The sequence below is a fragment of the Rattus norvegicus genome, chromosome X, assembly GCF_036323735.1.
Source record: "Rattus norvegicus strain BN/NHsdMcwi chromosome X, GRCr8, whole genome shotgun sequence".
Taxonomy (NCBI): Eukaryota; Metazoa; Chordata; class Mammalia; order Rodentia; family Muridae; genus Rattus; species Rattus norvegicus.
In genome coordinates this window covers 156057596-156075382 of record NC_086039.1, presented here as the reverse complement: position 1 = coordinate 156075382, position 17787 = coordinate 156057596, and the positions used below count along the sequence as shown (strand labels likewise).

Here is a 17787-nt window from a genome sequence, read left to right as displayed (position 1 = left end):
ATACAGCACGCAGGGCAAGGGTAAGAGAATGACTCTGGAGTTAGACAAACGCACACACATGCAGGTGGAAGGATCTGAGGAATATTAAACAACTCTCTGAGGAGCACCCTAGAAAATGGTCTTGGTAAACCACCCATCCAAAACCCTGGACCCACAAACGCTTACACAGACACAGGTTGATAGGATGCTTTAAACCAAAGGTAATGGCAGGTATCTTTCAACCCGTGTTGAAGACAGCACTGAAATGAGTCTGGGTGTCTTTGGGAACTGCCACAGCCCCAGCCTAGCACATTAGGATCTGGCTCTGCTGTGGGAATCCTGTTCACAGTTTAGCACATCCGAGCACAGAAACGCCTGAGTTCAGCAAGTCCCAGCAAGTCCCAACTGCAACGGAACTGGGTCTGTGTGACCTCATGTATAAATGAAAGCATGCACAGCAAAACGGGTCCCATCTTTATTCACTTCTTCCTAAAGTAAGGTGACATTCACTTTGGGGAAGTGACAGAGAACCAACCACAAAATCAAATGACATTTGCTTCCAAAATGTAACTGCCGCTGCTACCGGGCAGAATGTATCTCCCTTGCTGTCGTGGGCCTGGACGTCCCACACTTAAGTGTTGCTACTCACAGAACTGCTGGGGGTTCCGTTAATGGTTAACAGTGTCAACTGTAACAAATAAGGGTAAAGGGAAAGGAGCTGCATCCACTACTACTAACTTCTTCTCAGCGTGGCTAATGCTCCCTTCCCTGTGCATCCTACGTGTGAGCTTCAGATGGTTTCTTCAGAGCAGTCATGGAACAGGGACTGAAGGTATGTTTGAACAACGGATACGTCTTGCTCTTGCTGTTTGAAAAATGGAGATTTAGAGGATCTTCATTTCATCTCTGCTAACAGGAAGCCAGCCCGAGGCGCACAGTGTTAAAGACACATGACTTACCGTTTCCACGATAACTCTGTCCTGCACCTTGGCGATTTCCTTCTCCACTTTAGTTTGCTGACTGCCAATGAAGGTTTTGCGGTGTTGACTCAAGTCCTTGGCTTTCTGAAACAAGCAACAACAAAAGAAGGTACTTGATCCTGGAGCCCTGAACTGACTGACACCTCGCCTCATTTAATCTCAAAAGCACCGACATTGCATATCCAAATGATCCCTGTCATGAATCAAAGTAAGAACAGTGGCTACTTCCTGTGCACCTATATGAACTCTCCACAAAAAGTTGCAGTGCCACAGTTGAGCTCAGTACCACTGTGAGACGAGAACAGCCTAAGTCACTTATCTCAGGAAACCGATGGATGAGCAGGTAAACGCCACCCAGAGCAGACATGGAAAGAGGCACAGGAACGTGCTGGAGACCCCCCAAGGTTTCCAGGGGTTAGGAACCATTCGTTCGCTGTGTCCACGGAATGTAATTTTCACAGAGAAGACACAGCATGCAATCGCATGCCCTTTTAAGCTAGGAAAAGCTGAAGTGAGCACTCGATCCCCTCTGATCATCTCTCAAAGAACATGTACAGAGGATGTACGTGGAGGATACACAGGAGAAAGAACCGTGTCACCTTCTGTCCACCAACCAAAAAATGCCTGTCCAGTCTCTGCCCTATTCCCAGGGCCCAGAGGACCTTAAGGGCATAGGGCGTGGGGTTGGGGATTTAGCTCAATGGTAGAGCGCTTGCCTAGCAAGCGCAAGACCCTGGGTTCGGTCCCCAGCTCTGAAAAAAAGAAAAAAGAAAAAAAAGGGGGGCATAGGGCGTGGACACTAGCTGAAAATGGGTGAGGAAGGAGAGCCTGCTGGACACGTGACTGAGGAGGACTGACAGGGCGACTTTGAGTGGTGAAATCATAGGATTTCCATAGGGAAGACAAGGCACAGGGAACTACCTGGGCCAAGAGCAGACTCAAAGCATGCACAGGGAACAGGAGTCACTTCAGGGGAAGCTGGAGAATGGGGAGGAGGAGGGAAGACAGGACAGAAGCAGCCAGTGGAGCTTTTGGAGGAAGGGTGTTTGCAGAGGACACAGGAAAGAGGGAGAATTAAGAAGGAAGGCCACTGGGAAATATGGAAGGGGTTTCAGGGCCCTGTTTCAGTAGGACAACTAACTCCTCAGAGCTGAGGTCTAGGGAAGTACAGAAGCCTGAGAGAAGCAGCAGAGGGCGATCAGGAGACCAAAGCTCCAGTCAGCAACTCCCATGCTAGCACACTCTCCCACTAAAGGTAAAGGTCATCAGTTTCCTGGGTTAAACAAAACCAAGCCTTTTTCTGACATGTGGGGCAAACATTCCAACGAGAATGGGATCACCAGTTTCAAAGCTAATTACTTTCCCCACAGATTGAGAAAGGGTCATTCTCCCTCCTGCTTTTATAGACACGTGGTGTGACATAAGGATGTGTTCTGTTCTCGAGTGCAATCTACCAGACCTTCAAAAATGTGTCACACATATCTTTGGCGTTTTCAAGCTTGGTTTCATGATCCGCTATAGCCGTCTGTAAAATCTTCATTTGCTTCTGAGTTAAAAACTAAAAAAAGAGGAAATCAATGATAAAGTGTCATACAATTGAGCATCCAACCCAGCTGCTTTCAGCAACTGCTTCCCGGGGTGTTTTGTGGGGTCTACCATTCATGATCAAGGTTGAAGACATGACCTTCGGTACCAAAAACAACCTGACAGGTGTCTGGCCGGTCACAGAGTGACACATTCTGTCACATCCGGGCAAAATTCACATGAACTAACTCCTCATTTTGAAATTAACATGAGATACATCTAATCTGTAGAACTCCCACCTCACCAAAATTAAGGACAAAACGTTCTACTGTGGCCCAGTTTTCATAACGTATTGGGATTCTTTGGTCAAACTCGATGGGCACAAAGATTGGCTTCCAAGCGAACCCATCTTTCCAAAAAGGTTTTTCACTAAACCTTCCTCACCTGTCAGTGACTCCCCACATGGTGACACCCCAAGAACTACATTATCAGCAAGATAAGAATGACAGAGAAGAAGAATAACCACCGTTATCCGCTCCTGTTTTCAAGCAATTGCACATCAAGAAAAAAAATTCAGAAGATGGAACCATTTACTTCTAGGAAACTAAGGCAGGAAAGTTAATGATTTTCCTGAGTTTTCTAAATGAGCAGCCCTCAGGACTTTGGCTATATCCCTGGGAGAATCGGTGGGTTCTAGAGAATATGTTCTTCACTGCCAGACTGGAATCAATCTCCATCTCCATCTCCCTCAGTACACCAGCCTCCGCTTCCCCACCTCTGGAAGTCAGAATCTCCAGAAGGCAGCTCCATCCTCCAGCAGGAAGAAAGAACCCCAGAGGCACCACAGACTACAGTACCTGTCCCCAAAACCCCATTCTCACCTCCAGGGAAAAGGTGACTCAGTCACCATCACAGGTCCATCACTGCATGGCAACCTTTTCCCTCTTCTCCTCTGGGGACAGGGCTGGGCTGAACTCCAACCACTGACACCCAAGTCTCCATCTGCCCTGCCACAGCCACAGCCACAGCCACAGCCACAGCCACAGCCACAGCCACAGCCACAGCCACAGCCACAGCCACATGGGTCCTCTGCATCCCTGATCCCTATGTCAGAAGGCTACTTGGGGCCCTCCCACTGTTTGGCATCTGCACCTTGGGGATCCTGAAGGCTCCCCGCTCAGGACACAATCCCATACCTTCCCCGGCACTCTGCAGACGCTACCTGCTCATCCCCAGATGTCCCCACCAACCTGGCTCCTCACCCATCATCACCCTCCTTGTCATCTCTCCACAGGGAAAAGAAACGAGTCAGGGAGGAAGGCCCATCTCTCCTCACCACACCCACCACCCTCCTTGTCTCCCTGAGCTCATGTCCTGTCCCTTCCCTCCAGACCTGCTGCACGAAACCCTGCCACCAGGGAACCTGCCACAGCAGAGGATGTGTTCCAAGCTGAGAGCACCACTCACGCTGAGGTGTTCTTCTTCATCCTTTGTTCTGTCCACCTCATCCAGCCACTTCTGGTGCAGGGACCCAAACGTTTCACAGTATATGGACTTAAGCTCCTCCCTGTAAAACACAGTACTGATTACAGAGCATGGTCACACAGGGTGCGGGCAAGCCAATGACACACACTCATCATTGGGAAACAGGAGCTCGGAGCAAAAGAGAAAGGGGGAGTAAATTACACTGACTCATGAGAGGTGAAATGTTGACACTCATTCCATAAGAATTTTGTCTTAAGCTTCTACCAGAGACATCATTTCACATGTCTTCCCTCTCAAACAGTGAGGGTGTATTAGCGTATGCTCTCCCAAGGTGGCAATTCTGGCTTAAAATGAGACTCATCTTCCCTTCCCCTTATGGAGTAACCTATACATTCTGAGAGGCTAAGTCCATGTCCTGAAGGCAACGTACCCTATGGGGTTTACAGACAGACAGAGCACACAGAACCCTTTCCCCACGTGGGGCTTACAAAAGAGAGCTCTGGTGATATCTCCTAATAGGGACAGTTTTGTGGACCACAGAGGACTGGCCCTCCTTACTAGAAGTGACCTGTACTGTTATCTGATAGGGGAGGAAAGGCAGTCTTGCCAGTCTTGAGCCTAACACAGCTCAGTTCCATAAAAGAGGGGTTCTCATTGGTTATGAAAAGGACCAGGTCATAGAGAAAAAGGCTGTGCTCTGGAAAACCCATCAGCTATCTGACTCTGGGCACCATCGAGATGGCAGACAGGATGACTTGGCTAGAGTAAAAGCTATACAGATCTCCTTTACCCGTGGTCACAATGTTACCTTGAGTTTTGCTGAGCTTTCAAAATACCCTGGAGGTTTTCATTCAGGCTTCTGAAAGAGGCATTTACATCCTTTTCAAACTGCTTCCTCTTTTCCCTAAGTAACCTGTTAACATCACCTATGCAAGAAGAGAAACGGCACTACCTCACATCACATATCCAGAGGAAGAAGTGCTTTTTCTTCCCAGAGACACCACCTACAGGATAATATGAAAACCTATGCATCTGTTGTCAGGTCTTGCTTTGCTTTTAAAGACGGGGCCTCTTGCAGCCTAGGCTGGCCTCAAACTTGGTATGTAACTGAGGCCATCCTCAAGTTCCTGATCCTGTCTCTACTTCTTAGGTGCTAGGAATACAGGCATGGGGCATCGAGCTCGACTAAAGAATGCCACTTGACAATCAATTTTCTGGACACTTCAAAACCCAAGCAGTTCTTCTGCACCAGAAAGAGCAGCGCTGTCAGACTTCCTTGCTTGTATGAACTGACTCTACATTGCTGGCTAAGAATTGATGATGGCTCTCTAGTAAAGTTGCCTTGGTCCACCGACACAAGTGAATAAAACCTGTCTTGGTTGGAGGGACACGTGGCACACCGACTTTTGTTACCTTGGACGACAGAAAACAAGCTAGTGTGGCATGCAGGAAGTGCACAAGCTATCTCGTTTTTCTGCCTGGTGCTGCCTTGGGAGGTCCCTACCAGGCTCGTAAATGTCTACAGACTAAAGGCGATTTTTACAAGCTCTCCTTTGGCACGGGTTTGTGGAGGAGAGCAACTTTGGAAAGCCAGAAAACTGATTTAATTCAGAACCTGACCAACAGCTGTTGAAATCTCACGTACCACTCCTGCAGCAAGTTAAAGAGCAGAGACTTATCTGCTCACCCATCACCTCTGATGACACTCTTCAGTGATGCAGGAAGCAGGAAGCAGGAAGCTCGAAGCTCTCCCAACAGCTTGGGTAACAGCTACAACATTTCCCCTGCTTACGGCAGCATCTTAAAAGTTAAGGTAAAGGTAACCCCTGAAGGCCAAAGGACAACTTCTTCTTCAGAAACATCCTGTGAGTCACTGAACTGTTCCAGAGTTCTGTTGTCTCTCAGCGACCACATTCTCAACCTGCATAAGTCGGAGGGTTGGAGAGAAACTTCTGGGACTACCAGACCTGCTCAAACCTACCTTTGAAATTCTGCATCCTCTTTGGAACAGGCTCCCTGTGGGAAAAATAACACAGAATCCTTAATTGAGGACAAACATCCGAAGTTTGCATCGAAGGAAAAGGAGAGGCTTGGTGTTTTGCGGAGGCTAAAGCTTATGTGGGATAAAGTCGGATTTTCCTCTCTTTGGGTCATTAATTTTATTCCTTTGTCCTTGTTTTCTTACCGAACCAAAGAGTCCTTTGCAGATACATATGGGTACCTGGCTAAGGGTCACTTCCTGGAGCACAAGTGACTGAAAGCCTACTGTATCCCCAGGAATCCCACCCAAAGCTGGGTTTGGGCGGCTCACAAAAACCACAACCCAGGTGTTCCCTGCCCAACTGCAGGCAGCTGCACAGAAGTTATCTCTTCTCCTCAAGAGGTGATTTTGTGCCTGCTGTGTTCCGGCAGCATAGCGGATTTTATACTAAATGGTTCCCAGAATCCGTTCAAGGGGAAGCAGAGGGTATCATAAAGGTGCGTACCCCCCCCCCCCCGTGTGTCCAGCACTCCAGCCACATTCACTCTCCTCCTTCCTCGAGACCCTCCTGCTAGTCCTCCTCCATCACCCAGACAGTATCTCTTCAACTTTCATGCCAGGTATCATGTGCAACCTCCAGATTCTACCTCTCACCACCTCCCCTTGAGCCCTGCTAACCTTCCCCTCAACTGGGTATTGCCTGCCTCTTCCCAGTCTCCCCTCTGAGTTCGGGTCATATCATTTTCTGGACGTATTTGTAATCCAGGAACCCCAGAGGAGAGAAAACATGTGGCAGTAGTCTCTTTGAGGCTGGCCTATTTCACTTAGCACCACGTCCCCACTTAGACCCATTTTCCGGCACAGGGAACCTTTTGCTTTGTATACCTGCACACAACCACACTGAAACTACCTCATGGGGAAGGCTAGCCCTTTAAGACATCACCTGGCCTCTTTCAAGTCTGATCCTGAGGAAAGGCTGCCCATCTCACTGGTACCAACAGCTGGACTGTCTGCTGCGTTGAGAAGGAAGGAAAAACCGTTGCAAATGAAGCATGCTGTTCTCATCATCCTGCATGGGAAACAGCTCCACTCTCTAGTTGGTTGAGCCCATGTCCAAAACATGGGTTTGGAAGCAGTCTTCCCGGAACTCATGCCCCTCACCCACCCCAGCCCCACAGGTGAAACTCAGCTTGTCCCGAGTCTAGGGACAGCAGATACATGTGTGTACACGCCTTACGAGAAAATTCCCTGTGACCCCCGGGCTTCTTCAGAGGCATGCTGGCCAAGACCAGTGTCTCTGGGAGCCTTGTATCTATGCCATGGGCTGAGAATGTCCGGTGAGGACCAAACCCCAGACAGAGCATGCTTGAGAATCCGAGGTCAGAGTCTGAATCTCAATCGCCCTGCCCTCTGTGCTCCGCACTCCCACCACCGCAGCCTGCCCAGCCGCAATACCATGGAATGGCCTGATTAGCAACAGACTGCCCCCATGTTCCATGTGCCAAGTAGTAGAGCATCCCCAAGGTTGGACCCAGACCCCTAAGCCCTGTATCGGTTATTACCAGGATTGGCTGCAACTGGATTCCTCGAGTCATCTGATGGGAGGGTCTTATCTACCCTCGGGCGCTTGGCACTTTTCTTCATGGCCTTCTGCTCCTTGCTTGACATGGCTGGAGCCTTCCTGGGTCAGATGGGATTCCTGAAATGTTGGTATGCACAGACAGCATAAAGATGCTGAATTTCATGACGCTCAATGAAAACAGGGACCAGGGCTCCAGAGGCTGTGGCCATGTGTGCTGGCACTTGTGCTGGAGCAAAGAGGAGGTGGAAGGGTGACATCAATATCCCGCAAGGTCTAATCACATCCTCTCCCATTTTTTTCCCCTGGCTGAATGCAGAGCTCTCTACAACCCAGAAGCTCTTTCTCCTGGTTTCCTGTCACCAGGGTAAGACAAGCTGGGCTAGACCCCAAGCCAAGTGATCCAATATTGCTGTCTAGTCACAAACACCAATCTTCCAATGGCCAATGAGGTCACTGGAGCCGTGCCCTGGCAAGCAATGGTCGAGGGTCAGGTGACATTCCTTTTTTTTTTTTTCCCCTGGAGCTGGGGACCGAACCCAGGGCCTTGCGCTCCCTAGGCAAGCGCTCTACCACTGAGCTAAATCCCCAACCCCCTTCAGGTGACATTCCTACCCACTCTCAGTCTAGATGCTTCGGAAGAACGACAGAAACCCAGGCCTCCAGGAAGAGACCCAGAGGATACACTGGAGGCAAATGCAGAGCTTCCCCAGTATACTCATCCAAGATGACACACAGCCTGTGGAGGGCATGAAGTCTCTGTGCTCACAGACAAGGACTACAGAAACCAGGGATGTGAAGGCTGCAGGCAGGCTCGTGTCATCAACAGAAGAAATGTATATGCCTCTTTTCCACCCAGAACGCTGGATAGTGGATGTTGTTAACAGCCTGGTGGTCACTGCCACCTGTGGTGGGTCAGGTCACACCTGAACACCCTGAATTTTAAGTTTATCTCAGACTCCCCCCTCCCCCCTCCCCCCTCCCGCAGAGCTGCATCATTAGTTTCCTTTGTCAGTCAGTAAAACCCTGTGAGACATGGGGCACTGTTTCACCAGACAAAATCTGGGAAGGTTGAGCAGATACAGAAACCCTGGTAAATTCTCGTACAGGAGAATGGGAGGGCTTTTCATCTACTACTCGTACCCGGTTCCTGTCCTGGAACATGTGACCGTGACCCTCCCCACCCCACCCCCAAGTATCTTGACCACTAGTCCCATAGCACAGAACACCTGAGTTCTCCATGCTAATGAGGTATCTAGATGGACTGGCCCCTTCACCAACATTCCTTTCTGCAAAACGTATTCAATCTCTGGTCCACCCTGAGTGAATCACCTGAACCCATTTTCCACGATGAATAAGCAACAAACAGTTTGGACAAGCAAACTGATTGTCTCATCAAGGAACCGCTGTGAGGGGAAGTCCTTTTTTTCTTCTTCCCCCCCCCCCCCCCGGAGCTGGGGATCGAACTCGGGGCCTTGCACTTGCTAGGCAAGCGCCCTACCACTGAGCTAAATCCCCAACCCCTGTGAGGGGAAGTCTTAGTCATGCCCAGCCCCTGCCTTCTAAGTCTCCTGCAAAAGGCCCCTCTGACCTTTGGACAAGAACACTCGCCCCTGAGCTAAGCCAGAGTTGCCCCTCCCCCTGTCCCTGTCCCTGGGCTCAAAACTGGCTTGTGCAGCCCCCCCCCCTTTCCAAACTCTACCTTATTTATTCCCAGTGGGGACTAGAAGACTGGGAGTTGGGGAATCCCTCTCTCATGAGGTTCAGCCTTCCCCTCCCCCCAGTCTTTCTCACCCGGGCTGGGGCCCCCATCTTAGGCTACATTCCCAGACCTTTGCCTCTCCTTGAGTCTGCCTGAGCAGCGTTCACACACCCCAGCTGCGAGGTGGAATGCAGACCCCCAGAACCCTCCCTCCCTTAGGGAAGGGATGTCAAAACGTGCTTTATGGCCTAGTGACCTCCACACTATCTGTAGGACTGAAACCACACCAGATCCTAGGCCCCCAAGTTGCAGAATGCATCCTCAAGGTAGGTGTCACCTATACTTTGCTTTCCGTGTAGTTAGGCTCCAATTAGTCCAATTGGGCTTCCATGTAGTCATTCTCCACACGGAACTGAGATTAACTCTTTCTACGGAACTTTTCCTTCCCACAATTGCATGGTACTTAAATATGTCTAAAATAAACTTCCCAGGGGTGAGAGTCTAGTAGCTCGAACCAACACAGGCTAAGACATACTGGATCGGATTTCCTTCTTGTCCCTTGCAGTTCATTTCCATGCCTACAGTAGAGCCTGGAGGGACCCTTATAATGGTTCACACTTTTCGGTGGTAAGCTGCAGCCCCCCAGGACCCTTCTGTTTGCACCTGCACCTCACCTCCTGGGCCCAGCTTGGATGTACCATGCCTGAGCCTGATCTCACCCTCCACACTCTGACAGTTTCCACAACAATGGACTTCAAGGAGGCCTCCTCTAGTAACCAGTCACCCACCAGACGGTCCTAATCAAACACCCCCCTCCCGCCAGAAACCTCTTTCACTTTAGAGGACTCTAACGCCTACCCATGCCTGCCTCCAGAATCCTGCTCTCTGATTGTGTGGAACAGCACCTGTGCAGGAGAACGGCCCCAGCATGTGGACCCAGCTGGCACAAGTACATCAGAGAGGCCCATGGCATGCGTGGTATGTGATATGGGCAAGGAACGAGTGCCCAGCAGGTGAACATGAATCGGTCTGGCCGTGTATGAGGCCCCTCGGCGAATTCACGTAGTTGTGGCTAGCCCAACAGGCACACTGTGATAGCCTGTGGTGAGCGCCGAGCACTCATCTTTGGTCCAGGCAGACCGTGCAGAGAGGAATGGGTGGCCTGGGAGCACCATACAGACACACAAGGTAACACTTTGGAGGTCCTCACGCAAGGGATAGATCCAAGAGTCAACACATGCCTGGCTTGGGCCCTGCAGCAGCCATGTGTGGAAGGGCCCGACGGACATCTCAAATATTGACAGACATCCCCATCATAATAGGGCCCAAGGCTGAGCCTCAGTGTATGCAGAGGTCCAGCACTGACCAAAGCGTACACACGGATCAATGGGGATCTTCCGTGTCCCCCCTCCCTCAACACCCATCCCTCACTCTGTTCCTCACACACCTTCAAGGACCAGCAGCAGAGGTCAGGATTCTTTCTAGTCCCTGGCAGAAGTATGCTTTTCAGAAATCACTTCAACCAGGGAACTGACACCTCGAGGTCGTGCTCCATGCCACAGCCAAGCACCGTGGCGCATGGCTGACTCTCTTTGTGGAACCATCAGAGCAGGGACCCACTTGGATTGGGACCCACTTGGATTAGGTGACAGCCTTCTTCCCCTCAGAGGCTTACCTGACCTAGCTAGGTCCCATTTCCCTGAATGGGATGACTTCTGATTCTGTGCAACAGCATGAAGGGATGTATGAGCCTGGTCCAAGGTGCTAGAGGGTGAGACCCATCTGGCAATCAAGCATGTGTGATTTGGGCTTGCAGCTCTACATGACTAAACTGTGGGACTGCAGTAGCAAGGGCTGGAAGGGACTGGAACTATGCCCCTTACCGTGTGCCCTTTTAAATGGACCTGCCTTTCATGGCCTCCACCTGACCACATGTCAGGAGTCAGCTCAGAGTAGAAAAAGGACTCATGGGAAAGCCCCCCACCCCTTTCTCTCTCCACACCACATGCTGTCCTGGCCCACCTCTCTAAGGCCCTGCAGTCCTGACAAAGCTTTCCCAGACCACCCAACTGGGCCTCCTTGCAGTCACAGTCAGAAGTGAAGCTCTGGCTGCTTCGGGCTACCTTGGGTCCCAATACCTCTTCAGAAACTTAGGTGGACAGGATTCACGATGATGCCCCGATACCGTCCTTTCCCAAGAAAGGGGCGGGGGGTCGTGCCTACCTAGGCTTCCCACAAAATAAGCATCTCTGCATCTGGAAAAGCAAGCATGACAACTGAGGGTGTGGAGGACCTGGAGTGGGGCAGGCTGAAAGGGAGGGGAGGGGAGGGGTGGGGCAGGATGTTGAGCTTGCACACTTGTGGGCCTAAAGCAGCTTAAACAGCACTGGTGAACAGGAAACAGTGGCCCTGACAAACCTTTCCAGACTGAACTCTGGGGCCTTTTCAAGTTCCATAAGGAATTCGAGAAGTCACCTCCTGCACTACTGTAGTTAACAAGGTACCCCAGTCACTCAGCAAGGGAAACATGTTTCACAGCAATTCCACAAAATCCCTCTTCCCGTGGAGGGTAGTACAAGCTACTGAGACATCACTTCCGGAAGTATACTACTATGGGGCCTGATACCTAGTAACTGAGCAAGGGAAATAAACACACCTAAAATCCCCCCCAGGGGTTGGGGATTTGGCTCAGTGGCAGAGCGCTTGCCTAGGAAGCGCAAGGCCCTGGGTTCGGTCCCCAGCTCCGGAAAAAAAGAACCAAAAAAAAAAAAAAATCCCCCCAAACCCCTGTTGCCCTTGTTATCTTGTAGCCAGTGAGACATCACATCCAAAATTGTACTACTGTGTGACCCGATGTCTAGAAACTCACCTAGGGAAATACACCTTCTAACAATCCCCCCAAACCTCTCTTGCTCTCCAGGGTAGTCACAGCTAGTGAGAAGTCGCTTGAAGACATGTACTACCGTGGGTCCCGCTATCTTGTCACTCAGCAAGGAAAATAAGCGCCCCCCCCCCCGTCCCCAGCTGCCCTCCAGGGTGGTCACCGCTTGTGAGGCGTCATGTTCCGAAATGCATTGCCACGTGTCTCGGGATGCACAGGCACTGAGCAAGGAAAACAGCCCCAAAGCCGTGCCCAAAATGTGCTCTTAGCCTGGACGGTGGCAAAAGCTTAATAAGGAGACATCCTTTCTGGGAGTGTTCTAGCACAGGACTCAGGAACCCTTGTCTCCCAGCTAGGAAAAACCTCCTCACAGCAGTCTCCCTTAAGGGTGTCACAGCCAGTGAGAAGTCAGCTGCAGCAGTATACCGCTGAGGGTGCCCGATATCTCACCACCCTAGGGACGGACATTCACCCCCTACAATCCCGCCAACCCACTCTGATCCTCTGCAGTGTGCAGGGCTATTGGCCGTCACTTCTCCCAGCTGGGTAAATGCATCTCCTACAATACTCCAAAACCCACTTACACTCGAGAGTGGAAACGACTTTCCGACATCACTTACTCAAGCGTTTAACCTTGAGTTTCAGGGAACCTTGTAGCCCAGCTAGGGTATCACTCCTCCCACAGTTCCCCCGAACTCCTCGTACCGTCGAACCTTCGAGAGTGGGAACGACTGTTGGACACCACTTCCGGGAGGGTGAAACTGGGGTCTCGCGATATCTTGTAGCCCAGCTGGGGAATTACACCTCGCACACTCCCCACAAACCCCTCTTACCCTCGAAGGGGTGGTCGCAGTACTTTGCCACCCCTTAAGGAAGGCTTTTGCACTGGGTCTTGTGATCCCTTTTCGCTCTACTACAGAGATACACCTCGTACAATCCCCAACCCCTCTTACCCTCGAGAGAAGGCTAAACTATCAGAAGTCAACTCCGGAAGGGTTTTACCTCGGCCCTTGTGAAACCCTGTCGCTGGATATACACTTACACCTGCCACAGTCCCCCCAACCCCACCTACCCTGGAGAGTGGGCACGGCTTTTGAACGTCACTTCCGACGGGTTTTACCTTGGGTCTCGCGATACCTGGTGGCTCAGCTATCGAAATGCACCTCCTAAGAGCCCACAAACCCCACTCACCCTCGAGGGTGGGCAGTGTCATTGGAGATCACTTCCGGAAGGGTTCCAGCTGGGGTCTCGCGATATCTTGTTCCTCAGCTAGGGAATTACACCTCCCACAGAATCCCCAACGCCCCCACCCCCACCCCAAGCCTCCAGAGTGTACTGGGTGAGGGGGCCGATGCTTCCCGGAGGGTATTGCCTTATGTCTCAGGGTGCCTTGTCGCTCAGCTAGGGGATTTACACCTCCTACAATCCCACCAAGCCCATCTTTCCCTCGGGGGAGGCCACAGCTAGTGCGAAGTCACTTCCGGAAGTGCTGGGCCACGATGGAAAATGTGTGCACATGCATGAGATTTGCCAATCTGGTCCCAGGCAGAGGCCACCTGGCAGTCACTCATGTGGGACTTGGGGCCGGGGGCTGGGCGTGTGTCAATAAAACCATCGCCGTGTTGAGGTTTTCAAGGGACCTGAAGAACCCACGCCGCTTTCAAAGAGCCCTAGTAGACACCCAGCCTCAGAGAACTTCTGCAGTACCCAGACACCCTAGAAAGATCCACGCAGAAGGTCCCACGTCTTTCCCCAAGCAAACCTCCTGCCCGGTTCACTCCTCCCAGTCCCTGCGACCCTCGCAAGATGTCGTCAGACGGTCCTCTGGGGTCTAGGTCACTCGGTGTGGAATTCGAGCACCAGACATCACCTCAGGGAGGCTACCCCGGTTCCTAATATCTGGTCACTCACCTAGAAGAACACACCTCACCACGGTTGCCCTGCTTCGCCTGGAGGGTGGTCAACGTTGGTTGGCCCTCACTTCTAGAGAGTATTCGACCTTTGCGGAGAAGCATGGGTGCGAATGAGTGCTCCTGCCCAGTCCTTGTATTTAGATAAGCTTGTTGGGGGTTCAGGAATGGCCAGACGAACCATGTGAACACTGATCTCATTTAAGTAAGAACAGTTTATGGAACACACAGCCCGATGCTGGTCAGACCAGGAACATAACTCAGAATTATCTGAACTATGACAACGGATATATTTTTTCCCCGTCAGCTTATAAAGGAAAAGAAAATCTGCAAAACCCACGACGAGTTCATACGCAAGTGTAGGAAGTGCTGCCTGGTGGTCAGCTCTGACTCGAGATATTTTAAACACAACGACTCATGTTGACCTTTGATTTGGTGGGTCTTACGTAAAGCGTCCTGGAATTTCTTAAGATTAGCAGACCTCATACAGAACATTCGGAACATACAGAACAAATCAGGCTGTGTGGCCAGCATGTCCTTGCTCTGAGGCAAGTCACTTCTCCGTGTCAGTGACTGGCAGGCACGTTAAAGCAACAATATGAAGATAGCTGGTACTCATGGAACAAGAGGGGTACAGCTACTCTGCGTGTGGGGGATGAGACCATAACAGGCCCACCAGCAGCCCTGCGTTTGTAAACAGGAAACGGTGCCCTTGAGGCCTGGCAGGACCCGAAACACCCATAGACCTGTTTTGAGTAGGCCCAACTGTGGAAGTGTGGACCTGGATGACTGTCTGCTGTGCCCAAGGACGTCTTCAGACAGGGCCACGTGGAAGATCCCTAGTCCTTCTACAAGCACACGTGCTGTCCTGCCCACCCTTCTCAGTCCCTGCTTCTTCATATCAAAGCTTTCCCACACCACCCTTCCCCTCCTCCTCCACTCCACTGTGGAATTCAGGCTCCCGCTGGACCTTTGCCTCAGGACTCTCCTGGGTCTCAGTACCTAATTGCTCACCTACTGGGACACACATAGCCCACCACAATCCCTGAGACCCCGTTTCTCCTCCTGGGAGGTCCCAGGTCTTCCTCATATCCTCTTGCCCTGTGGAAAACCATGTCTGCCCTGTGTGAGCCTGGCCAATGATGCTGCATCTCGCACCCCTCTGCCATAGCCAGCACGCCCCGTAAATGCGCAAGATTGACTTGAGTTTCGGCTGTCCGTGCAGAAACTGGGATCGCACCTAGGAAGGGCCTAATGTGCCCGGAACACCTCCGCTGCCTGTTTTTCAGTCCCCCCTTAAAGTCTGACTTCACAGAACCTGTTTGTGTTCTGAGACCCCAGGCTTTGTGCACGCATGGATGCTGTGGTGGTGAAGCATGGACGACACAGGCCCACAGCCCTTTTGGGAGGACCAGGCCAGTAGGACCATGAAGTTTTCGTGCCAGACAGCAGGATGCGTGGACCTGTGCAGAATCGCGGGGGCACACAAAGGGCCCTGTGGAAGGGTCCCTTGTCTCTGCAGGGGCAGACGTGCTGTCCCTACACACACGCCCCTTACCAGTCCCTAGCACCTTGACAAAGCTCTCCAAGGATGGCCCTCTGGGCTTTGTCCACTCCAGGGTGGACTTGAGGCCCATGGCATCACCTCATTGGCCCTAATACCTTGTTGCTCAGCTATTCAGGCATCCTTTCAGGACAATCACCTGCGACCCTCCTTTCCCAGGGTTAGTGCTCACATGCAGATGCCGGCCTTTCCTAGGTGACTTCCCAGTTTGTGCATGCCCAACTGAAAGCTCCAAGCCATGCATGAGACTGGATGAAGTGACACCCACCAAACAATCACAGGACTGTAATTTGAGACTTGAAGATGATGTGCGTGCTGGACCGGTGTCTGTGGTCGTGCCTGCACACTGGGCCGCAGTGAGCCCCTCCTGTCTAACCATCGCTCGTGGCTGCTACTCCAGAGGACCCAGGTGTCCGTCCAGTGAGGACTGCAAAAGTACACAAGGGGCAGGGCCCCCTTCCTTTTCGCCTTCAAGAGCTTTGTCTGATCTAAAGGACAACTGAGACTCCTGGCTATCACTGTATTGTTCCCCTCCGGCTCTGACACTTCATGGTCCTACTGTCTTCCCCCAAGGGCTGGGGATCTATGTTGACCACGTTTCACCACCACATCATCTGTGCATGCATGAAGCATGGGGGCTCAGAACACGTGTTCCGTGGAGTCAGGCCTTGGGAGATGCAAGAAACATACAAGAGAGGCAGTTAAATCCAGCCAGCCTCCACCTGACTATTTAGGAAGGAGATTAAGAATTACTGTGAAGGCTCCGGTGCTGTGTGTGTTTGGGGTTTGGGGAATCTACGTGTCTATCAAGATGAGAAATGTTCCATCAGCCCAGCACGGGGTCAATCCACCCCTCCTAGGTAAGTGCCACTTCCCTGTACAGAGGCATTCAAGCCGATATAGGCATGACAAAGCTCAAGGCAGCCCAAATCGCAGTGGAAAAGTCCCGAATTAGCCCTCACGATGAAGAGATGAGCCGAGCATGCTACAAACACAGAGCAGAATACCTCAGAAGGAAATCACCGTCACTTTACAGGCATTGGAAGCATTTTCAGTGAAATCACTCTGACCAAAGTCACTCTGTGTAAGGATCTGTATATATGCCATGAGCAGAGTAGAAAAACCCTGAAGAGGTGTCTGTCCAAACTGGTGTCATCTATTCTGGTGACATCTCACTGGATGAAGGCATGGCTGCCTAGAGTGGCAGGCGTGTCTTGGGACAGCTTAGTGGAACACAATTTCCTCTGTGCCTGCGGAAGGGGGTGGGTGTGCATGTATGCTCGTGTGTGTGTGTGTGTGTGTGTGTGTCCATGTATGATTGTGTATGCTTGTGTGTGTGTGTGCGCGCGCGTGCGTGTGAGTGAGTGTGTGAGTGAGTGTGTGAGTGTGTGTGTGTGTGTGTGTGAGTGGTGTGTGTGTGAGTGTGTGTGTGTGTGTGTGTGTGTGTATACATACTCTTGCATACCTACACGTACGCTCCTGTGTATGTGTGCATGCCTTGTGGGTGGTGGTGGCGGTTTGAATGAGAAATCTTCTGCAGTCTGGGGCATTTGCATTCTTGCTTCCTAGTAGATGGTGCTACTTTGGGTAGGCTTGGGAGGTGTGGCACTGCTGGAGGAAATGTGTCACTGGGGGTGAGGGGGGTGCTTTGAGGTTTCCCAAGCCCCCTGCCATTTGAAGTTGACTCTCTCCGCTTCCTCCTTGAGATGCAGGATGGATTTTTTGATGCCGCTGCCACCTGAACTCCTGTGCTGTTTTCTATCCTGTGGAGGTCTATGGTCCTCCACGTTTCCTGCCGAGTGATCCGGAATGCTTATTTGCGTCAGGAGAAACAGACAAAGTGCCCGCCTTCCTAATTCTGGCAGGGGAAAGGGGAACAAAAGGCGGCCCTCTCAGAGGTGGGCCCTGCTCTCCTTATTTTAGAAGGCAGGAGGACGGAAACTGGGATCTCTTGTCTTGCCTCATCCCAGACCCTCTGTGGTCAAATCTAAGGCTGGGCACCCTGGAACGGCAGTATCACCTTTTGTACTGTTTGCACCCTTACTTACTTTCATGTGTGCAGCTGCAGGGGATGGTGGGAGAAGCAGGTGACAGGGATGTAAGTGAACAGTCAGCCTCCCGGGTGGGTGGATTAGTACTTCCTGATTTCCTCAGAGAACTGGCTACTAGGAGAGAATGTTTTCCCGATGACACTGTGGTTGC

The 17787-nt window shown here is 51.5% G+C and overlaps 1 protein-coding gene across 6 annotated transcripts; it reads right to left on the bottom strand.

The window, feature by feature from the left end:
- Positions 1-439: 439 nt before the first annotated feature.
- LOC134484032 (X-linked lymphocyte-regulated protein 5C-like) lies at positions 440-17770 on the bottom strand. Of its 6 annotated transcripts, none has more exons than XM_063280408.1 (9): positions 17634-17770; positions 7512-7648; positions 6893-6962; positions 5950-5984; positions 4777-4894; positions 3951-4050; positions 2419-2517; positions 939-1043; positions 440-844 (listed from the first exon to the last, which is right to left on the bottom strand). In XM_063280408.1, the coding sequence occupies exons 2-9, from the start codon at positions 7615-7617 to the stop codon at positions 770-772; spliced, it is 708 nt and encodes a 235-aa protein (XP_063136478.1). In that variant the 5' UTR covers positions 7618-7648; positions 17634-17770; the 3' UTR covers positions 440-769. The 6 variants fall into 6 exon arrangements, with proteins under 6 accessions (XP_063136478.1, XP_063136483.1, XP_063136480.1 ...); XM_063280413.1 differs by having other exon boundaries at positions 6893-6959; XM_063280410.1 differs by lacking the exon at positions 17634-17770 and adding an exon at positions 13184-13298.
- Between the last annotated feature and the right edge of the window lie 17 nt (positions 17771-17787).

Coding starts and splice junctions, on each gene's coding strand:
- LOC134484032 (XM_063280408.1), bottom strand. CDS start 7,617: ATGTCAAGCAAGGAGCAGAAGGCCATGAAGAAAAGTGCCAAGCGCCCG. Junction 6,963..7,511: donor TCCAGTTGCAGCCAATCCTG/GTAATAACCGAT, acceptor TTCTCAACGCAG/CAGACAGTCCAGCTGTTGGT. Junction 4,895..5,949: donor GAGGATGCAGAATTTCAAAG/GTAGGTTTGAGC, acceptor CTTCTTGCATAG/GTGATGTTAACAGGTTACTT.